General features: G+C 34.6%; 1 protein-coding gene across 2 annotated transcripts in view; it reads left to right on the top strand.

Annotated features, from left to right (window-relative positions):
* The window catches only part of LOC145271040 (uncharacterized), a 101,637-nt gene that overhangs the window by 13,116 nt on the left and 62,664 nt on the right, over positions 1–25,857 (top strand). For both annotated transcript variants that reach the window (XM_080126590.1, XM_080126589.1), the window contains exon 3: positions 15,701–15,800. In XM_080126590.1, coding sequence (XP_079982716.1) covers positions 15,701–15,800 — 100 coding nt within the window. The remainder of the gene's footprint in view (positions 1–15,700; positions 15,801–25,857) is intronic.

The following is a 25,857-nucleotide window of genomic DNA, read 5'->3' as shown; positions in this document are numbered from 1 at the left end:
GTGGCGTGTTCAAAAAATTCCATAATGGCTGACTTCAACGGTGCTGTCATGAAAACATGTTTTTCCGCTGTAAAAAAAAACAAAACTACTTGATCAAATTAAGTAGAATATTTTTTCAGTGATCAAACAGATACAGTTCAAAACAGACACATACAATATAACCTTTTTTTTTTTTTTGATATTTCCATTTTTTTTTAATGTCTTGATTAAACTGTACAAGTACCATACTTTGGCAACTCTTCAGCATGCAACCAGAAAATAAACTTCTTTGGAATGAGAACCATTCATATCACTTATGGCCAAATGGGGGATCAGAGCATCTATAGTAAAAAGATGGCAGCTTAGTTTTAGATGCATTAAAATTAACTGTTTTATGCAGGAGTGTTCTAATTTTTTCAATCGTGTCCCTTGGCAGCTATTTTACCGGTTTTTATATAAAAAAAAAATTAACCTGTTTTACTGTTGCGTTGTGTGCACTCAGTCTATATAACTGCGTGGACAAAATGGTCGCCGGACAAGTTTACCGACGAGTGTATATTTTGAATGACAACTAAAAGACTCGACTGTTTACAAAAGAACCCGAGTTTATTTTCAACAATCTTTCTTTACACTTTTATCGGTTGTCATTGACTCCACTAGCGAGGAGAGAGAGTGTTGTTAGAGATAGGTGGCGTGGCGGGGGGGGGGGTGTTGACAGATGACAGACTCGTTCTCTCGGCGTCGGCCGCTACTCTCTTTGAAAACCAAAACATCTTTGTTTATATTGATATCGGTCACGTTTCTCTAGCCAGCTGCGAATGTCAACTGCATTCCGATCTGGTTATAAAATATTTGTTGATGTTATTATTTTCAATTGTAGGCCAATTTCCTTTTGTTTGTTTGGCCTTGAAACATAACCAAGTTCCAAAATGTGTGTCACTAGCTCAGGTGACGCTCGTGCAACATTCCATGTTGTCATGGTTGAAACGTGACCCTCATGTCACGTTCTTGGCTTGCCCCTCCAATTTCTTCAGCCTGTCCCCTTATTATACAACATTACACCACTCTGGAACATTGCATCTCGGATGAGCTTCACCATGAAAAAATCAAGCGACTGAAAGACGCACAGACTTGTATATTTAAGATTTTTTTATTAAATATATATGTTTTATTTGCTCTTAATTTAAGAAAAGTTTTTGTTTTCATGGGGGCTACTATCAGGGGCAACAACTACTGGGGTACTATGTAGGGATTTGGGCAGCAAGGTGTCGGTTCACGTTACACTTGAACTTCTGCACGTCAGTACTGTTGGGGAAGCAGGGACCTGGAATGGAATTCCAGAGTCTAGCGGTTCTGGGGAAGAAACTATTGGAGTAAAAAGATCTTTTACATCTAGGGATCTCTACAGTGTGGGGGTGGGATTTAGCAGCCTGTCGGGTTTTTCGAGGGTGCTCACGTCGTGGGGGCACAAGTGATTGCAGTTCGTCAGAGCATTCACCACTAAAATACTTGTAGAAAAGGCAGAGGGATGCAACATTTCGTCGATGGGACAGAGGCTGAAGCTTAGATGCCAGTTCAGGGCCTATCAGGTTTGCGACTCTCTTTTGAACCTTGTCAAGGAGCGAGAGACTAGTAGCTGATGCACCAGCCCAGATGTGGCAGCAATACTCCATACATGGGCGAATGGTGGCCTTATAGAGGTACAGGATACTTTCGGGTGTTAGTAGTTTTCTAGCACGGTAGAGAGAGCCCACCTTTCTTGCAGCGGCCCTGGCAATGCCCTCAATGTAATTGTTGCAACTCATGTTTCCTGTGAACGTTAGGCCATCGTAGTTTATTTCAGCAATTATTCTTAGAAGAATGAAAACAATAAGCTGATTACCTTATCTAGTTTTTGCAAATCGCGTTCACATCACTTCCGTCAGAAAATTTATATATCGTACACCAAATCTGTTGCCAAGGCCGCTGGAAAAATGGTGGGATCTTTCTATCGATCCAGTAGATATCTCACTGCTGATGCAATTCTCTATCTATATAAGAGCCAGTTACGTCCAAGGATGGAATACTGTTGCCACATCTGGGCAGGAGCTGCTAGAAAGGACTTGGCCTGCCTTGATAGAGTTCAAAATAGACTTCGTAGCCTCGTAGGAGATGTCCTTTTCTCTTCGCTGCAACCTCTATCTCACAGAAGAGATGTTGCGAGTTTGTCTCTGATGTATCGTTATTTTCATGGAAAGTGTTCGACTGAGCTTCAATCTATGGTCCCCCATCGCCAAACTTTCACAAGAAACACTCGTCTAGCTGTAAACACTATCAATAATTCCCCCCACTCTTTATCTGTGCTGGTGCTACCAGATCAGGCTGTCTATTGGCTTCCTGAGACGAAATGCACCTACATCGATTTTCTGTTTTTGTTTCCTATTCTCTTTTGTAAAACTTAATTATGTTCTGCAAAAACAAAAACAAAAACAACAGCCCCCTTCCCTTTTTTTTTTTTTTTTCCTACTTCCCAACCCCGTCAGTGGGGCATTAGAATACACTGACTGCTCCCTTGCAGAGAGTAAAAGTCCCTCAATGGGGCCACCTGTTGGCCGTAGGTGGCATCCCGTAATGTCTACGAAAAGGATCCTGGTGGCTGAGCAACTGATACCTAAGGAAATAAAGGTATCAGTTGCAACACTCCACTTTGGCCTCGTACTGGGCCAAACGGGCGATCGGAGAGGCCCGATCCGATCAATCGGCTGGTCACGTCTAGCTCACCACTTATACGCATACAATCTACACCAAATCTAAATAATACACAACACTTCCCCATCAATACTGATCCCCAAACAAGTGGTGAAAGCGGTGGCTGAGGGTCAATTGTATATAGTGAACAAGGACTAGACATGGATGTTTTTCTCTGATCTTTCCCATATTTTACTTGGATGGGAGAAATTAAGATACACGAGTGCTCGAAGCCTACATTATGTACAAGTATATCATACCTGTAACCCTGTTGTAGCCAGGGCGAATGGGCTTCCCCCCTGTGCGCATCCCAAGTAGGGCTCCAAGGTGGGTGGGGAGCAGGGATGATGAATTAAAAAAAAACGAACCCAATATGAGTTATAAAAACCCAAGTAAAAAAAGATTTTTAGACAGTTCGGACAGTGACACGAATGAGGAATCGGATAACTATCCAAACTTCATAGTAATGGAATCAATTGGAGAAGTGCTTTTAACCAAACTCTCCCCCTTCAAGATAGAAAAAATACTATCAGAAAGGGTCAAACCTAAACTAGTGAAAAAATTAAGAAATGGTAATCTTTTGATAGAAATTCTTACCAAAACACAGGCAGATGAACTTTTAAAATGGAAACATTTTGACAATATAAAAATAAAAACGTACCCTCACAAAACACTAAACATATGCAAAGGAGTTGTGAAAAGCCCTGAACTTTCACTTTGTTCCATCGACGAAATCCGTTCAAATCTAAAAGAACAAAATGTAACGGATGTCAGAAGAATTCAAATTAAAAAAAATGGAGAAATGATAAACACACACTCATATATATTAACCTTTTACCAACAAAAAATTCCACAAGAAATAAAAATAGCCTATGAGAAACTAAGAGTCGAACCATACATCCCCAACCCACTGCGTTGCTTTAAATGTCAAAAGTTTGGTCATCATCAGGACCGATGTACACGCCAGCCAGTGTGTGGAAGGTGTGGAGAAAACGACAATCATATCAACTGTCAAAAAACTTATAAATGTGCCAATTGTACAGAAAATCACAGTGCCTACTCCAAAGACTGTGAAATCTGGAAAAAAGAAAAAGAAATTGTTAAAATTAAACACTCATTAAACATCACCTACCCAGAAGCAAGGAAAAAGGCAATAACAGCTAAATATTCCGAAATAACCAAAAAGAATATTCCCAACACAAATAAACACAATGACAATTATTGCACAACAAATCTCGATATTAAAATCCAAGACCTCACCAACCAAATCAAAATATTGATAAATACAATTGAAGAAATGAAAAAAAACTCACTGGAACCAAAAATCCAAACGCCACACCCAGTAGACCAGAAACAAATCCAAAAAAACAAACCAGAACCAAACTTAACTAAACAAAAACTACAAATAAACCCACAAATTCCCCTCTCCAATAGCTTTAAGATATTGGAGATCGAGAACTCTGAAGAGCAGAATACCAACAATAAGGAGAGTCCCTTAATCCCCCACAAGAGTTCTAATATAAAAACAGATAACAACAAGCAAAAAAATAAAGATTCTCCAAAAACATCCGAACAGACAAGAACAATAAATGGGAAAAATTCCTCAAAGAAAACCAGCCCCACAAAAACCAAACCACGATCTCGCTCAACATCTAAAAGCAGAGATAAATCAAGCATAAAAGCTAACAAACCAATTGAACACAAAGAACCAGAAGCCATGGAAACAGAAACCGAATCTACCAATGATAAAAAGCTCACAAGTGCTCAAACGCACATGAAACAGTCCAATGATTCAAATACAAGAACTACAGACCAAAATAAATTTAAAACCTCCTTGGAAACAATGGAAATAGAAGACAAAACTTCTAAACCCCCATAGAAAAGAAAACACCCCTATTCCCAAGACAAAAGGGAAATCAAATACATAAAATCTAAACTATGGCCAACAAAATAATCCAATGGAATTGCAGAGGTATAAAAGCCAACCGGAATGAATTACTTCTACTGATATCCGATCTATGTCCCACAATAATATGCCTACAAGAAACCTTTTTAAAACCATCTGAAAATATCAATCTTCAAAGTTTTACTGAATACAACTATACAACAAATAACCCAAATAGAGCTTCAGGAGGAACATCCATTCTCATTAACAAAAACACGGCACAAAGCCAAATAAATCTACAAACTAACTTACAGGCAATTGCTGTCACAGCCACCCTACATAGAACGGTCACAATTTGCTCCATTTATCTGCCTCCAAACGACCCCATAGATGAAACCGAAATAGAAAAACTCATCAACCAACTCCCTCGCCCCTTCTTATTATTAGGCGATTTTAATAGTCATAATGTTAGTTGGGGATGCTCAAACACAGATAGAAAAGGAATCACTATAGAAAATATTATCAACAACAACAATCTATGCATACATAACAACAAAAAACCAACGTTTATTCACTCCGCTACAAATTCGTCCTCAGCAATTGACCTCTCTATAAGTGATCCTAGTATCTTTATAGATTACAATTGGACAGTGCATATAGATACCTGTGGAAGTGACCACTTCCCAATAACTTTAGAACATTTTGGTCCTGAAATAATCTCAAAAATTCCTCGTTGGAATCAATTCAAATTACTATGCAAACACAAACTCCTACCTGAAAAATGTGAGAAAGACCCAATCACTCACTTTACAGATACCATTATCTCAATAGCAGAAGAATGTATTCCTGAAACAAAATCATCAACCAAGTATAATCGTCCCTGGTTTAATAATGACTGTAAAAAGGCTATCAGGCTACGATGTGCTGCATTAAGAAAATTCAACAATCAACCAACTACTCAGAATTTAAACAACTTTAAAATATGCAGGGCTAAAGCACGCCGAACAATAAACGAAGCCAAAAGGGAATCATGGAAGAATTTTGTGTCTAAAATCAATAACACCACCAAAGACAAAACTGTATGGAATATGATTCAGAAAATATCAGGAAAAAACACCGGTTCCCCTCTCAACCACCTCTGTGTAAACAATAGTAAAATAACTAAAAAAGAGGACATGGCAAACCTGCTTGCAGATACTATTGCAAATAATTCATCTTCTAAAAATTACGATAAAAAATTCCAGATCTTTAAACAGGAATCAGAAAAAACCAAACTGAACTTTAAAAGTAATAATGAGGAAGAATACAACAAACCTTTTACTATCCATGAACTAAAGGATTCATTAAAAAAAGCCAACAACACGGCTGAGGGACCTGATAAAATAACGTATGAATTTCTAAAACAACTACCAGATGAACCATTAAAGTATTTACTTTCTATTTATAATGACATCTGGCTCAATGGCAATCTTACAGCCATATGGAAACAAGCCACAGTCATTCCTATACCAAAACCAGGAAAGGATGCATCTGACCCCTCCAATTATTACCCCATAGCTCTAACAAGCTGTGTGTGTAAGATCATGGAGAGAATGGTCAACACCAGGTTAATTTGGTTTCTGGAAACAAATAAAATAATAACTAATTTTCAGTGTGGCTTCCGAAAACATCGTAGCACAACAGACCATTTAATTCGTTTAGAAACTTTCATCAGAAATTCATTTATACAAAAAAAGCATATGACTGCTATTTTCTTTGATCTTGAAAAGGCGTACGATACCACATGGAGGTATGGCATCATGAAAGATCTCAAAGAAGCTGGAGTGAAAGGAAGACTACCCATCTTCATCAACAACTTCATAAATAATAGACTATTCAATGTCTGTGTAGGAACATGCCTATCGGACATCAAAGAACAGGAAACGGGAGTTCCACAGGGAAGTATTTTGTCGGTAACATTATTCAGCCTAAAAATTAACAGTATTGTTGGATGCATAAACCAAGGCGTGGATTGCTCTCTATATGTTGATGATTTTTTAATTGCATATAGCTCAAGACATATCCATATAATTGAGCGTCAACTTCAACAATGCATTGACAAAATAAAAAAATGGACAACTAAGAATGGCTTCAAATTTTCCATTAACAAAACAAAATGTATGCACTTTTGTCAACTAAGAAAACTGCACCCAGATCCTCTTTTAAAACTAAATGATATTCCGATTCCTGTTGTAAATGAACATAAATTCTTAGGGTTAATACTAGACAAAAAACTTACATTCATCCCTCATATAAAACATCTTAAAAATAAATGTAATAAAACCCTACAGCTAATGCGGGTCATTGCCCACACAGATTGGGGAGCGGACAGACAAACCCTATTAAAGTTATATAGGTCACTAGTGCGATCGAAACTAGACTATGGTAGCTTCATTTACGGTGCCACCAGAAAGTCGTATATAAAGATATCGGACACCGTTCAACATCAGGGCCTCAGACTTGCGCTGGGAGCCTTCCGAACTTCCCCTATCGATAGTCTCTATGCAGAAGCCAATGAACCCCCATTATCAATTCGACGCGACAAACTAGCCTTGCAATACCTGACCAAAATTCTCTCTTGCCCAGAAAATCCTGCTTACAACTGCATTGCAAACTCACTAGATTACTCGCTCTATGATAGAGAAAAATCACAGCCAACAAATCCAACCTCTAACTGTACCTTCAATCCAAATTACCAAAATCTATATTACCAAAAAGTAAAAGCTATAAAACCTTTTGGGCTCCGTACAAAACCACTAGTAGAAGATGCAGGTATCGCAATCACCAATATCCATAATGTCAACCAACTAAGTCTTCCACCCTGGCTACTAAAATACCCTGAAATCATCCTTGAATTAAATAACCTCCCAAAAAATCAAACCCATCCACTAACCTATCAAGAAAAACTCCTTATCATTCAGGAAAAATACCCAAACCATCAGCACATATACACAGATGGGTCCAAAGACAGCAACAAAACCGGATGCGGAGTCGTATCCACTAACATTACCTTACAGAAGCGACTACCAGACCATGCCTCAATTTTTAGTGCCGAAGCCACAGCCTTAGATATGGCACTAGATCTCATCACTGACCTTACCCACAACAAATTTATAATTTTTTCAGACTCCCTATCGGTACTCGAATCCTTAAAGAATAAAAATTTAAATAACCCACTACTCATCAAACTGCTACAAAAAATACACACTCTCTCACAAAACAAAAGTATCAAATTCTGCTGGATCCCCAGTCATTCTGGAATTCAGGGCAATGAAAAAGCTGACATAGCTGCCAAAAATGCTTTAAAACTCCTTAAAAGCAATATAAAAATTCCACATTCTGACTACAAACAACAAATAAATAATCTGATTATGAAGAAATGGCAAGAAAGATGGAATAACTGTCCAAATAATAAACTTTTCAAGATCAAGCCCACAATAGAAGAACGATTACCAGATGCCAGAAGATCACGTAGAGAGGAAGTGATTTTGTCCCGTATTCACATAGGACACACGCACATAACCCACTCCTTCCTGCTAAAAAAAGAAGACCCTCCAGAATGTTTTGCATGCCAAGAACCTTTTACAGTAAAACACTTTCTTTTGGATTGTGGCGATCTCGCGCATATCCGGCAAAATTATTACCATGTCAACAATATGAAAGAACTATTTAAAAAAATAAACTCCAACAAAATACTAACATTTCTGAAAAAAGTAAATCTATATAAGAATATAACTTTAATTCAATCCAACTTTACACCCCCCCCCCAAAAAAAAAGGAAGGAAGCACATCACCTAATGATACAAAAAGTCTGATTTGACTCACTGATTAAATTAAAATATCTATTCCCAAAAAAAAAAAAACTGAATTCGGCATTAAATAACCCAAAAAAAAAAAAAAAAGAAGGTTGATATGCCGTAAAACCAAACCAAACCAAACCAAACTTTATCTGTGCCTAAACCTAAACGTAGATTCCATGAACAAAGCTTTTTTCTTAGAACTGCACGCCTATGGAATTGTCTTCTGTTTGTCTGCTTTTCAGCTGACTACAATATGGTTGTGTTCAAGTTTAACGTAAATAAGTTCTTGATGAGCCATTCCATATAAGTTATCAAATTTAACAAATTTTCATTACTAATGATTACTATATTGTCCAATTTCTACTGTACACTCTTTAACCCTTATCCTTGAGTGTCCTCTTGGCCTTGATAAGTGGTTATGCCTATGTAAAAAAGCAGAAAACACTATCACTAATTTCCCTCATTCTTTATCTGTGCCTAAACCTAAACGTAGATTCCATGAGCAAATCTTCTTTCTTAGAACTGCACGCCTGTGGAACTGTCTTCCGTTTGCCTGCTTTTTTAAGCAGCTACCTGTCAGTCAAACCTCTTTGACTAACTTTATAACCCTTAGCAATTTCTCTCACTCGTGGTTGAGATCGTTAAGTGGTTGGCTTTCGTTTCCACCTCCGCGTCAAGGTTTCGGGGTTCAATCCTACTAAAACTTCTTTTTTTTAACACACAACTCCAAACACCCGGGCAACGCCGGGTACCTCCCCCCCTCCTCGCTAGTCTATAAATATAAAAGCGGAAATGTTGTGTATGTCTGTAAAGAAAAAAAAAAAAAAAACCTTTTTATATCACGTTGAAATTAAATATCTACGAGTTAACAACGAGGTGGGGGTCGCCTGTCTATTTAATTTGCCCGACTATCAAAAGTTAAATATTCAACAGTTTTCGATTGACGCTTGCGGATTCAAATTTTTCCGTATAAAAAAAAAGAAGCGAATAGACCCGCAGTAAATAAAATACTGCCCTGCACTAAAAGATTTATTTGATATCTTCTGTGAATCGAAGATATTAATGGGTGTGGATGTGATTGCACGTTTTTTTTCACACTGTATTATTTTCCAACTGCGAATGTTATTGTTGATGTGATTATTATTATTATTATTATTATTATTATTATTATTATCTTTTAGTGTAGTAATTTGTATTATTTGGATTATTCAAATTACTGTTCTCATCTTGAGTGTTATTTTCACAACGTTTCGATCGGTGTAACCTTCGACATTCTCCAACTGTATCTTATCGAACTCTGGAATCTCTCTCTGCCTGACTGCCTGTCCATGTCTCTTCCTCTCTGCCTGATTGCCTGTCCCCGTTTCTCTCTTTACCTGACTGCTTGTCTCGGTTTCTCACTCTCTCTCTCTTTCTGTCTGTTTCTCTCACACACTCTCTGTATATTTGTCTCTTTCTCAAATACTGGACATACAAATATCAAACTCTGTTAATTATTCCGATTACTTCATTATTTTACGTCAACTTTTAAAAAAAATTTTTTTTATTACATTTTCACCCCAAACAAGGCACATTGCCACTTTGGTGTAGGGGGCTACTATCAGGGGAAACATCTACTGGGGTATTATGTAGGGATTAGGGCAGCAAGATGTCGGTTCACGTTGCACTTGAACTTATGCATGTCAGTACAGTTGGGGAAGCAGTGACCTGGAATGGAATTCCAAAGTCTAGCAGTTCTGGGGAAGAAACTACTGGAGTAGAAAGATCTTTTACATCTAGGGATCTCTACAGTGTGGGGGTGGGATTTTGCAGCTTGTCGGGTCTGTCGAGGGTGTTCACGTCGTGGGGGCACAAGTGCTTGCAGTTCTTCAGAGCATTCACCATTATAATACTTGTAGAACAGGCAGAGGGATGCAACGTTTCGACGATGGGACAGAGGCTGAAGTTTAGATGCCAGTTTAGGGCCTATCAGATTTGCGACTCTCTTTTGAACCCTGTCAAGGAGCGAGAGACTAGTAGCCGATGCACCGGCCCAAATATATGACAACAATACTCCATACATGGGCGAATAGTGGCCTTATAGAGGTACAGGATACTTTGGGGTGTTAGAAGTTTTCTAGCACGGTAGAGAGAGCCCACCTTCCTTGCAGCGGCCCTGGCAATGCCCTCGATGTAATTGTTCCAACTCATGTTTCCTGTGAACGTTAGGCCAAGGAGCTTGACAGATGTACTCTCAGATAAAGAGTCGTTGGCCATTGCTATAGGTGGTAGAGAAGGTTTCTTGTAATTATTGAATGAAACCAGTTTTGTCTTGGTGGCATTGAACGTTACCATCCATTTTTGTCCCCATTCCACTACAGATTGGAGGTCATCCTCTAGTGTTTCTGCCATTACTTTAGATATATGTTCATTTGTTTTCCTGTCGTGCCTGCTATAGAGTGTGGTGTCATCAGCATATATACCCATCTCAGAGGCAATTTTGTTGGGGAGGTCATTTATGAATATCAGGAACAGCAGAGGTCCAAGGATAGATCCCTGGGGCACTCCCGCATTTATATCATATTGTTTAGATGTGCGACCGTCGAGGACAACCTGGATTTTTCTCTTATCTAAGAAGGATTTAATTATGTTAAGTATTCTACCAGTGATACCGTAAGATCTAATCTTCCTGAGGAGACCCTCATGCCATACCCTGTCAAAAGCCTTAGATATATCTAGAGCTACCGCTCTGCCCTCTCCCGCTTTGTCCATTGTATTCATATAGCTGACAAGTTTATGAAAACAAATATGGACGATCGGCTTGCAACACAGTTGATCTGATTTTAATATATACATATAACAGATTAAATTAAATTTAAATATATACATATAACAGATTAAATTAAATTTAAATATATACATATAACAGATTAAATTAAATTTAAATATATACATATAACAGATTAAATTAAATTTAAATATATACATATAACAGATTAAATTAAATTTAAATATATACATATAACAGATTAAATTAAATTTAAATGTATACATATAACAGATTAAATTAAATTTAAATATATACATATAACAGATTAAATTAAATTTAAATATATACATATAACAGATTAAATTAAATTTAAATATATACATATACCAGATTAAATTAAATTTAAATATATACATATAACAGATTAAATTAAATTTATACATATAACAGATTAAATTAAATTTAAATATATACATATAACAGATTAAATTAAATTTAAATATATACATATAACAGATTAAATTAAATTTAAATATATACATATAACAGATTAAATTAAATTTAAATATATACATATAACAGATTAAATTAAATTTAAATATATACATATAACAGATCAAATTAAATTTAAATATATACATATAACAGATCAAATTAAATTTAAATATATACATATAACAGATCAAATTAAATTTAAATATATACATATAACAGATCAAATTAAATTTAAATATATACATATAACAGATCAAATTAAATTTAAATATATACATATAACAGATCAAATTAAATTTAAATATATACATATAACAGATTAAATTAAATTTAAATATATACATATAACAGATTAAATTAAATTTAAATATATACATATAACAGATTAAATTGAATTTAAATATATACATATAACAGATTAAATTAAATTTAAATATATACATATAACAGATTAAATTAAATTTAAATATATACATATAACAGATTAAATTAAATTTAAATATATACATATAACAGATTAAATTAAATTTAAATATATACATATAACAGATTAAATTAAATTTAAATATATACATATAACAGATCAAATTAAATTTAAATATATACATATAACAGATCAAATTAAATTTAAATATATACATATAACAGATCAAATTAAATTTAAATATATACATATAACAGATCAAATTAAATTTAAATATATACATATAACAGATCAAATTAAATTTAAATATATACATATAACAGATCAAATTAAATTTAAATATATACATATAACAGATTAAATTAAATTTAAATATATACATATAACAGATTAAATTAAATTTAAATATATACATATAACAGATTAAATTAAATTTAAATATATACATATAACAGATTAAATTAAATTTAAATATATACATATAACAGATTAAATTAAATTTAAATATATACATATAACAGATTAAATTAAATTTAAATATATACATATAACAGATTAAATTAAATTTAAATATATACATATAACAGATTAAATTAAATTTAAATATATACATATAACAGATTAAATTAAATTTAAATATATACATATAACAGATTAAATTAAATTTAAATATATACATATAACAGATTAAATTAAATTTAAATATATACATATAACAGATTAAATTAAATTTAAATATATACATATAACAGATTAAATTAAATTTAAATATATACATATAACAGATTAAATTAAATTTAAATATATGCATATAACAGATTAAATTAAATTTAAATATATACATATAACAGATTAAATTAAATTTAAATATATACATATAACAGATTAAATTAAATTTAAATATATACATATAACAGATTAAATTAAATTTAAATATATACATATAACAGATTAAATTAAATTTAAATATATACATATAACAGATTAAATTAAATTTAAATATATACATATAACAGATTAAATTAAATTTAAATATATACATATAACAGATTAAATTAAATTTAAATATATACATATAACAGATTAAATTAAATTTAAATATATACATATAACAGATTAAATTGAATTTAAATATATACATATAACAGATTAAATTGAATTTAAATATATACATATAACAGATTAAATTAAATTTAAATATATACATATAACAGATTAAATTAAATTTAAATATATACATATAACAGATTAAATTAAATTTAAATATATACATATAACAGATTAAATTAAATTTAAATATATACATATAACAGATTAAATTAAATTTAAATATATACATATAACAGATTAAATTAAATTTAAATATATACATATAACAGATTAAATTAAATTTAAATATATACATATAACAGATCAAATTAAATTTAAATATATACATATAACAGATCAAATTAAATTTAAATATATACATATAACAGATCAAATTAAATTTAAATATATACATATAACAGATCAAATTAAATTTAAATATATACATATAACAGATCAAATTAAATTTAAATATATACATATAACAGATCAAATTAAATTTAAATATATACATATAACAGATCAAATTAAATTTAAATATATACATATAACAGATCAAATTAAATTTAAATATATACATATAACAGATCAAATTAAATTTAAATATATACATATAACAGATCAAATTAAATTTAAATATATACATATAACAGATCAAATTAAATTTAAATATATACATATAACAGATCAAATTAAATTTAAATATATACATATAACAGATCAAATTAAATTTAAATATATACATATAACAGATCAAATTAAATTTAAATATATACATATAACAGATCAAATTAAATTTAAATATATACATATAACAGATCAAATTAAATTTAAATATATACATATAACAGATTAAATTAAATTTAAATATATACATATAACAGATTAAATTAAATTTAAATATATACATATAACAGATTAAATTAAATTTAAATATATACATATAACAGATTAAATTAAATTTAAATATATACATATAACAGATTAAATTAAATTTAAATATATACATATAACAGATTAAATTAAATTTAAATATATACATATAACAGATTAAATTAAATTTATCGTAATAAACCCATAAAATCCTTCCTACACACCTCCAAAACACCCAGGCAACACCGGGTACCCCCCGCTAGTCTTGTCATAAAGGAATGATTTTTTGCTATTCTCCCTGTAAAAGAAGCGTCTGGTTGAGGGTGAAGGAATAAATATTTGTCGGCCGAAGGTTCGAGTTTGGAAATGAAAATCAGTGTTGAAAGTTTTTGCGAGACATACAAACACACATGCACACAAATTTTGCCTTTTATATATAGACTAGCGGGGGGGTACCCAACGATGCCCGGGTGTCTTGAGGTAAATCAAAACTCTGCGGGGAGGGTGTTAAATAATAAAAAAAAATGTTTTGGTAGGCGAGTATGAGAATCGAACTTGTACCTTTGAGTTGGAAATCAATGTGTGAAAAAAAAAACCGTGCTACGTTAACCATTGAGCCACGGCGACATACAACTTTAAGCAGGTTTGAATTTATTTATTTAACTATAAAAACAGGCGTGCGCAATAAAAGTTAACTCTGCTGCTTCCATTTGAACTAATTAAGAAGGTGAAATAGAAGTCACGCTGGACGTTTTTTCCCCGGCGCAATGCCGAGAACGTCCGTATGAGCTTAGTTTCAGTTTATTTATACTAAAAAGCCCAATCAACACGCGAGAAGGCAAAATAGCAATAATTTTGTAAAAGTCGACGTAAATAAATCTATAAACTACATGCATTCCGAAATCCTACATATTATTATCTAGGACCTATATACACAGTTTTAAGTGATAATAACGACCCAGGGAGCATGTGCTCGAAAAGCCTTTTGAAGACATACACGAAATGGTCACACACATTTTGCCTTTTATATATATAGACTAGCGAGGGGTACCCGGCGTTGCCCGGGTGTTTGGAGCTGTGTGTGGAAACTCCGGGGGTGGAACGGGGGGTAAAAAAAAAAGTAAGTATGAGGATCGAACCTGAACCGTTGAGGCAAAGTTGTAAATTAAAGTGTGAAAAAAAAAAACGTGCGACGTTAACCATTGCCCCACCACGAGATGCTAACGGAAACACGTTTGAATTTATTTAATTACTTGGATTTAGCAGGTGCCCATTTTAATGAGTTAATGAGGTCAAGTTTGATTGCGGGATAGTATTTCATTTACTGCGGGAATGCTTCCCAAGATGTTATAGGAAAAAGACTAACCCACATGTGGCGAGCGACAAATGTTGAATATTTATCTTCCCAAAATTGAGCAAATTAAATAGACAGGCGAGCTTCGTTGTTAACTGTGAGATATTATGATTTATATGCGATATAAAAAGTTTTAAAAAGTTGTGAAGTGACCAACCGCTTCTGAAAAAAGCCTTTTGTTGACATACAGAAAAAGCGAACACACATACATACATACATTTTCGCTTTTATATATATAGAAGTTGCTTTTGTTTTTTTAACTTGTATTTGATTTGTTTTTCTTCAGGATCGAGGCAGCAATTACGACAGCATGAGATTTTCAGGCTTAGAAAGCCGTCTCCTGGATCTGATGAGGACCAACTCTGATCATAATGATCACTTTAAAGGTATTTACCTCCAACCCTTCAAAACAAAAATCACAGGTGGGTGTGGGGTTTCCGCTCGTGTTTGCACTAATATTTTCGTAAAATGTCCTGATCGTTAAAAGTAATGTCGCATTTAAAAAAAAAAAATACTAGTGTATTCTTTGAACATAACTCAGCGTCTTTTTTTCTTTCCAATTTTCCTTTTTGAAAAAAAAATGATTACATTTTTAAACGAACTTGTTTTAAAAAAAGAAAAATTGTTTTTTTGAATCTTTCCTATTTTTTTCTTTTTTTTTTTTTACATGGGGGGGGGGAGTCACCACTTACCAAGGCCCAAAGGCCATTCAGGGATAAGGGTTATTGCGTGTACATATATATATTGCTCACATATATATATACACCCACGTACATAAGGAAATGAAATTAATGGAAAAAAATTCATACATTTATATATACACACACCCGTATATACACACACAGACACGTACAAACATATACTCAAACACGCACATGCATAGGTACACATGCATAGACACGAGTAACACAAATACAAAGCAGAAAATATCCACCCACTCCTGCATGCATACATATACACTCATACATGTGTAAATCCATGTGTATACATATAGGTATATTGACTTAAGCACTTTGGAGGGGGGGGTACGTGGAGGTCACCACTTATCAAGGCCCGGAGGCCACTCAGGGATAAGGGTTATTGCGTGTACAGTAATCAATGAGATAGTATTATAGTAATCATTAGTATTGGGGGTTTTGATAGAGTGTCTTACTTAAGGGGGCGGTTTGTCAGGAGTTTGTTTACGTTGGACTTGAAGACGTCCAAATTGTAGGAAGATGGGAAACAGGCAAGAGGCAAAGAGTTCCACTGGCGTGCAGTTCTAAGAAAGAAGCTCTTTGGATTTAGGCACAGATAAAGAGTGGGGAAAATTATTGACAGTGGTTTTTTTTTTTTTTTTTTTTTTTTTTTTTTTTACAAAGGCGTCACCACATTATCAAGGCCCAGAGGCCACTCAAGGATAAGGGTTAAAGAGTGTACAGTAGAAATTGGTCAATATAGTAATCATTAGTAATGAAAATTTGGTAAATTTGATAACTTATATGGAACGGCTCATCAAGAACTTATTTACTTTAGACTTGAACACAACCATATTGTAGTCAGCCGGAAAGCAGGAAAACGGAAGACAATTCCACAGGCGTGCAGTTCTAAGAAAGAAGCTTTGTTCATGGAATCTACGTTTAGGTTTAGGCACAGATAAAGAGTGGGGGAAATTATTGATAGTGTTTACAGCTAGACGAGTGTTTCTTGTGAAAGTTTGGCGAGGGGGGACCATAGATTGAAGCTCAGTTGAACACTTTCCATGAAAATAACGATACATCAGAGACAAACTCGCAACATCTCTTCTGTGAGATAGAGGTTGCAAGGAGGAGAAAAGGACATCTCCTACGAGGCTACGAAGTCTATTTTGAACTCTATCAAGGCAGGACAAGTCCTTTCTAGCAGCTCCTGCCCAGATGTGGCAACAGTATTCCATCCTTGGACGTACCTGGCTCTTATATAGGTAGAGAATAGCATCAGCAGTGAGATATCTACTGGATCGATAGAAAGATCCCACCATTTTTCCAGCGGCCTTGGCAACAGATTTGATATACGTGTTCCATTTAAGATCAGGAGTAATGGTCAAGCCCAGAAGCTTGTCAAAACTTGAGGCCTCCTGAAGACGAGAGCCATTCATTTCAATTGATGACAAATGTGAATTAGAATGTTGATGATGTAAAGAGAGAAGCTTGGTTTTAGATGCATTAAAAGTAACCAGCCACTCCTTTCCCCATTGTACTACGTGCTCAAGATCAGAGGAGAGAGAATTGGAGAGAACTTGGTCGTTTACTGTCTTAGATGTGCTACCATAAATGGTAGTGTCGTCAGCATAAATGTCTACAAATGATGTAAGGATATGATTTGGAAGATCATTAATGTAGATCAGGAAAAGAGTTGGGCCCAGGATGGATCCCTGAGGGACACCGGCATTAATACTGTGAGCTTCTGATTTTTGCCCCTCAACTACTACTCTTATGAACCTATCAGAGAGAAATGATTTAATAATTGAGAAGACTTTTCCAGCTATACCATAGCTAGCGATCTTATGAAGTAAACCTTTATGCCATACCCTATCAAAGGCTTTAGATATGTCAAGAGCAATTGCCCTAGAAAGATTGCCACCGTCGAGAGATTTGCTAATCCTATGCGATATAACTGTAAGGACATCTGCTGTAGATCTAGCAGAACGGAAACCATATTGAGTGTCACTAAGAAGGTCATTTTTGTTGAGATGTTTGATTACTTCTGTATTTAACACAGATTCTAGCAACTTACTCATGACGCACAGGAGACTTATTGGCCTGTACTGAGAGGGGGATGAGCGATCACCTGAATTCTTAAATACAGGGCATACTGATGAGATTTTCCAGGGAGATGGGAAACTATTCTCCTTAAGACAACGTTTAAACAGTTTTGTAAGTATGGGCGCTAATTCAGGTTGAAGTTTTTTGAGTACTATAATTGGAATACCGTCAGGGCCAGTTGCTTTACTCGAATCAAGGTTTTTGATTAGCTTCGCAACATCACATACAGATATACGTATATCACATAGCGTGTTTTCTGATACAGGAGGAAATATTGGGGGTTGGCGGTCTTGGTCACAAAGGGTAGAATTAGCTGCAAAGTTCTTGACAAAGAGTTTGGCTTTGTCAGATGCTGACGAGATTACCTCAGGTCCATTGATAATAGTTGGGATGGAGCACACGCTTCTGTTCAGGATTCTGTTTGCTATTTGCCAAAACTGGTGGGAACCAAGCCGCTGCTCAGCTACTTTGGACTTAACAGATTGAGCATACAACACTCTTGCGTTCCTTATTACTTTCTTACAATGGTTGACGAGGGATTGGAGCTCAGACGACCACCTGCGAGTTTTGTTTTTATTACATGGGGGTCACCACTTATCAAGGCCCGGAGGCCACTCAGGGATAAGGGTCATTACGTGTACAGTAATCAATGAGATAGTATTGTAGTAATCATTAGTATTGGGGGTTTTGATAGAGTGTCTTACTTAAGGGGGCGGTTTTTCAGGAATTTGTTTATGTTGGACTTGAAGACATCCAAGTTGTAGTCAGGTGGGAAAATGCTTAAAATTATTGTTAAGTATTACAGAACACTGATCACTCTAATTTGTTTTTTTAGAGGTATGAACTCCTAGACCTTAGGACTATTTTGTGCCGTTTCACTGCCTTTGGTAGTGTTTTTCTTACATGATACGTTTGCATGCGAACAGGCATAGTGTAGTGTCGTATCACATCGCGTAGGAATCTTTAAAATAGGAAAGTTAAAACAAAAAACTGAACGGTTAATTAAACTGCAGAAGCACCTGTTAATGGAATAACCCCTGCTCCACAAAGAGAACGAAAAACATTGTTTTTGTAAACGACTCGTGAAAACAACTTTTAGATCAATTAAAAAGCATTAAAACTACGTAAAAGAAAAAAATAAATAAACCACTGTTTTTTAAAATTTTATTTGAAATGACTGCTTAAAGATTCTGGCATGCTAAGATTCCTACGCGACAAGACAAGACACTAGACTATGCCTGTTTGCACGCGAACGTATCATGTAAGAAAAACACTACCGAAGGCGGTGAAATGACACGAAATAGTCCCAAGGTCTAGGGGTTCATACCATGCAAACGGTAAATTTGCGGCGGGTTTGATTATCAGATTCGTTGTCAGCGACCTTGAATACCCCTACAAAACCAAATTAGTCGATGTTTTTTTGTAGCGTAAGGTAGCATTCACTCCCCCCTCGCCAAACTTTCACAAGAAACACTCGTCTAGCTGAAAACACTATCAATAATTTCCGCCACTCTTTATCTGTGCCTAAACCTAAACGTAGATTCCATGATCAAAGCTTTTCTTAGAACTGTACGCCTATGGAACTCTCTTCCGTTTTCCTGCTTTCCAGCTGACTACAATATGGTCGTCTTCAAGTCCAACGTAAACAAGTTCTTGATGAGCCGTCCCACTTAACAAATTTACCGAATTTCAGTTACTGACGATTACTACATTGTCCAATTTCTACTGTAAAACTCTTTAACCCTTATCCTCGAGTGGCCTCTTGGCCTTGATAAGTGGTGATGCCTATGTAAAAAAAAAAAAAAAAAAAAAAAAATTGACACAAAAACAAAAACACTTATGACCATTACTTCATATAGTTGATGAGAATTAAAAATGACGTTAGGTTTTTCTTCGATATTTCTACATTTAGCATTTTGTTATTTTTTATTTTTTTTTTTCTGTAGTGTCGTTATAATTTCATCGGCAACGTTCGGCATAATCCGGTTGTTGACGTCATGCTCTGGGGAAAGCCAAACGAATGCTGAGTGACGTCGGGTTCAAAGGATACACTAGAATCTAGTATGCCCCCTCCCAAAAAAAAATAGAAAAAAATTGATATGTAGTTTGCTTGAAGCATTGTGTGGGATAGGTATGTAAAAGAGGTTTAGAAGGCTGTCACAATGCGAGGAATGAATTATAGTCGCTGTTGGTAAGAGGGGATGAGAACAAGTGGTGATTTACAAATCAATAAGTACATATATATATATATATTTATATTATTTTTTATATATATATATATATATTTTTATTTTTTTTATATATATATATTTATTCAGTTGTATGGTAAAATGTCATACTTGTAATTCATGCGACGTATTCCATTATTAATTTCGGAAAAATTTTCCCTTTTCAAATGGTGTGCATAACAGGTCGATTCAATATATATATATATATATATATATATATATATATATATGTACTTATTGATTTGTAAATCGCCACTTGTTCTCATCTCCTCTTACCAACAGCGACTATAATTCATTCCTCGCATTGTGACAGCCTTCTAAACCTCTTTTACAGAAAAAAAATTGATTTGTAAAAAAAAAAAAAAAAAAAAAAACTCATTCTGGAAATCGAGTAAAAGACGGATTTTCATTAATTTATTCAAAGTTCAAAGGATACACTAGAATCTAGTATCTCCCCCCCCCCCAAAAAAAAATAGAAAAAAATTGATTTGTAAAAAAAAAAAAAAAACTCATTCTGGAAATCAAGTAAAAGACGGATTTTCATTTATTTATTTTTCAGTATTAACATTTTATTAAAAAGTTATGGCCCATTGATTATGTATTCATGTTTGCATTAAATGCTAATCCCAAATAATCCTTACCTGTGCATCAATCGGATACCATAATACTTAGTTCCTTGCACTGTATCATAGCAAAGGCCCATACAAAGTTTTATACAGATCGTTCTACTAGTTTCCAACAGAGAATATGTATTATTCATCGGACGACTATTCTCATCTTGAGTGATTTTCACGTTTCAGTCACTATGTCATATTTGAATTATAACGAACATATTTATTCCAAAGAGAATACAAATTACATCATATCTTTTTAAATATATTAACGGCTATATAACATTAAAAAATGTCTTACTCTCTTTCACAACGCTATACCTATTTTTTTTTTTATTTTTATTTTTTTTTTTAATTTCCAACAACTTTTTTCTCTGACAGCCTTTTTGTAATACCTCGCTGTTTTGAGTAGTCAGTCTTCAGTTTTAGAGCGAGAATTTAGGCTGATTTCTACCATTATCACAGCGTGATCAGCATTCCCGAGTGGGCTGTGGGCATTTGTTGTACAGTCATTGGGAACCGTTGTCAGAAAGAGATCTAGAAGTGAGGCATGTTGATCGTGCTGGTCTGGGAAACGTGTCTGAAATGTAACCTACTGAGATAGGGAATGGGATATAGAGAAGCTATGTGTTGTGCTACCAGCTACGTCTGTGTGATTAGAGAATCCTAGCCAGTTACTGTGGTGGACATTGAAGTCACCAAATACATGTATTTGTGCGCTAGTATCGAGGGACAGTGCTATATCTATGCTGTCTGAGACTTTGTTTATTAGGGTACAGTCTTGGTTTGAGGGAGAGCGGTAGAGAAAATACAAGTAGCTAATATTGTGTTGCATATTTAGTCTGAAGCACATAAAGGCCTGGTCCTCTGATTCTAGTTTTATTTCTCCAGTCAGGGGGAGGGTGTTACGAATATAGACTCCAAGCCCATGCATATGTCTGTCCGAGTCCTTACGGTAGAGTGGGAGATAACCAGGCATGTTAAAGTGGTTAGAGGGAATGGAGGAGTGAAGGTTAGTTTCACTTAATGCTAAGATATCCGGGGTGTTTACAAGGAGAAATGACTCAACATCATCTAAGTTAGTTCTAAGCCCACGGATATTAGTAAATGCAAGCCTCAAGGGAGGAGGCAGGTTGGTTTTCTTTGAGTTTGGTCCTGGTTTAAACGTAACTTTTGCTTGAGCTGTCATTTCATTTTATTTTATTTAAAAGTTTCAGTTAGGGTCAGTGAGTGAGGAGGGGGGTGCTGGACAAGTAGTTGTGCAGAATACCAGACATGCAATACAAGTCCTCTGATTCTAGTTTTATTTCTCTAGTCAGGGGGAGGGTGTTATGAATATAGACTCCAAGCCCATGCATATGTCTGTCCGAGTCCTTACGGTAGAGTGGGAGATAACCAGGCATGTTAAAGTGGTTAGAGGGAATGGAGGAGTGAAGATTAGTTTCCTTACTTTCTTTTCCACCTTCGCCTCAACGTTCCGAGTTTGCTCCTATCTACTTACCAAAACTTTTTTTAAACCCCCACCCCCCGCAACACACACACCTACAAACAGCCGGGCACCCCCCGCTAGTCAGTTAATAAATTACATTAAAAAAAAAACAAAAAAACATTCATTTCATTTCAGTTACACATCGATATTTGAATTATAATGGACATATTTATTCCAAAGAGAATATAAATTACATCATATCTTTTTAAATATATTAACGGCTATACAACATTAAAAAAAAGTCTTACTCTCTTTCACAACGCTATACCTTTTTTTTTTTTTTTAATTTCCAACAACTTTTTTTTCTGAAAAACATTACAGCGAAAATATATTTGACGATTCTGAATTTTTGAGACGAGGATTCGTTATTCGTATTATTTGGATTCATCGGACTATTTTTGGTAATGTTCTGTTTTAGTGTCAGAAATTTTTTTTTTTTTTTCAAAAATATTCAATTCAAACAAAAAATTGAATAGAAGAAAGTTTGGTGTTATGTTACTCTGCTTTTTTTTCTTTTTCTTTTTAAGTATTTTCAAGTTAAATTCAAATAATTGTAATCTGTACAAAATTTCCTTTCATTTGATATGCTACAAGCCATATTTTGTTAATAATTTCTTTGAATCATCTAATGGATTTCCCGGTTGCCATCTTGAATTTTCCACGGCGTAATGATGTCAAATGATAATGTCCATCAGAATAATGCATGGTGATAAACAGAATAATGCATGGTGATAAGCAGAATAATGCATGGTGATAAAGCCTTACATCCCATTTTTTTTAGCTGTTTTTATGATCTTTCCATTTAAAGCCGTTAAAATTAAACTTAATTATGCTAATTAGTTTAATGTACTTCAAACATCTAATCTGTACAAAATTTCCTTTCATTTGATATGCTACAAGTCATATTTTGTTAATAATTTCTTTGAATCGTGTTGTGGTGGCCATTTTGGATTTCCCAGTTGCCATCTTGGATTTTTCATGATGTAATAAAGACAAATGATAATGTCCATCAGAATAATGCTTCATATGACGATACCTTATTTACCATTTTTCTTAGCTGTTTTTCTATGATGTTTCTACTTAAAGCTGTCAAAATGAAACTGATGCTATTTCGTTTCTGAATTTTTTGAGATGAGGATTGGTTATTCATATTATTTGGATTCATCGGACTACTGTTCTCATCTTGAGTGTGATTTTCACAACGTTTCGATCGATGAAACCTTCGACCTTTTTCAGGTTGTACCTTGTCGAATTAAAACCGTGGCGCAGTCGTTAGAGTACTTGGAAAAATCAACTGTAAAAAGGGATATTCTCTTAAAGGTTGAAGGTTCAGTCCTCACTGGGCAACCCAAAAATATAATTGCGAATTACTTAGGACCTCTATCCAGTCATGGCTGACAGAACAAGAGCATGTATATCTTGTGGAACTCTGAAATGTTTTGGTCGAACTCGGGAATTTGGACGGAATTTGTGGTTTAAGGCTCCTAAAATTCATACTAGGATTGTCTGCAAGGATCCGTTGCCCAGTGGTTAGAGTATTAAGTCTTCCTAACCATCATCAATAATGAATCCCCCCTCTTATATATGTTAGATAAGAAGGGCTGTCCCCTTCTCATGTAAGTTAAAATACAGACTAGATAAGTGAAAAAATAATCTGAGGCAAGTGGATAATTGAAATCCTAGGATATAACCTCCGACCTTCTTCAGGTGTATCTCTAGAATGTTTCTGTCGAACTTGGGAATTTGGATGGAATTTTGAACGGAACCCTTTTACTACTTTATGTAGGTAGTGTGTTCTTGTTCTGTCAGCCATGACTGGATAGAGGTGGTCCTAAGCAATTCGCAAATGTATTTTTCAGTCGCCCACACTGAGGATTGAACCTTTTGGGTGAATATCAAAGCAAATGACACCACGGGAGTGCCCCAGGGGTCTATCCTTGGACCTCTAATATTCCTAATATTCATAAATGACCTCCCTGACAAAATTACTTCTGAGATGGGTATATATGCTGATGACACCACGCTCTATAACAGACACAACAGGAAAACAAATGAACACATATCTGTCAAACTTCGGAATTTGGACGGAATTTTGAACGGAACCCTTTGTTTACTTCACAGGGGTAGCATGTTCTTGTTCCGTCAGCCATGACTGGATAGAGGTCCTAAGTGATTCGCAATTGTATTTTTCAGTCGCCCACCCTGAGGATTGAACCCTTTAGGTGAATATCAAAATAAATGAACACATATCTAAAGAAATGGCAGAAACACTAGAGGACGACCTCCAATCTGGAGTGGAATGGGGACAAAAATGGATGGTCACATTCAATGCTGCCAAGACTAAACTTGTTTCGTTCAATAATTACAAGAAACCTTCTCTGCTACCAAAAGCAATGGCCAAATATATTTTCAAAACTTACTAATATATATTATATAAACGACTCTTTATCTGAGAGTACATCTTTCAAACTCCTTGGCCTGACGTTCACAGGAAACATGAGTTGGAACAATTACATTGAGAGTATTGCCAGAGCCGCTGAAAAGAAAGTAGGCTCTCTCTACCGTGCTAGAAAACTACTAAAACCCGAAAGTATCCTGTATCTCTATAAGGCCACCATTCGCCCATGTATGGAGTATTGTTGTCATATTTGGGCTCCTGCATCTGTTACTAGTCTCTTGCTCCTAGACAAGGTTCAAAAGAGAGTCGCCAACCTGATAGGTCCTGAACTGTCATCTAAGCTTCAGCCTCTGTCCCATCGACAAAATGTTGCATCCCTCTGCCTGTTCTACAAGTATTTTAATGGAGAATGCTCTGATGAACTGCAAGCATTTGTGCCCCCACGACGTAAACACACTCGACAAACTCGACAGCTAAATCCCACCCTAAGTGATTCGCAAATGTATTTTTCGGTCGCCCACACTGAGGATTGAACCTTCAACCTTCAGGAGAATATCACTTTTAGAATTGATTTTTTTCAGTACTCTAACCACTTGCGCAGAAACGTCTATATAGACCTGTGTATTATTGTTATCTTTAACCTGGACAAGAATATGAGAGTGATCTCCCTTTAATGTAGCCTTTTTTTTTAATATCATCAGAATAATGTTGTGCTTGTGCCCTCCTTAGTTAATCCCACATTTGGAAAAACAATTTTTAAAGGGCAACCTGCTTCATGTATTGCCAAATTCCCGATATCTGGCTTTAACAAGACCTATCTGGCAACCCTGGACAAGAATATGAAAGTGACCTTCCTTTGAAGTAGCCTCGTTTTTGATGATTATAATCATAAATATAATATTCAGCTTGTTTCCTCCTTAATCTGGTGTTAATT

The sequence above is a fragment of the Euprymna scolopes genome, chromosome 46, assembly GCF_053919585.1.
Source record: "Euprymna scolopes isolate OS-2025 chromosome 46, ASM5391958v1, whole genome shotgun sequence".
Classification (NCBI taxonomy): domain Eukaryota; kingdom Metazoa; phylum Mollusca; class Cephalopoda; order Sepiida; family Sepiolidae; genus Euprymna; species Euprymna scolopes.
Note: the sequence above shows the minus strand (reverse complement) of the source record. Positions and strands in the feature narration are given on the sequence as shown.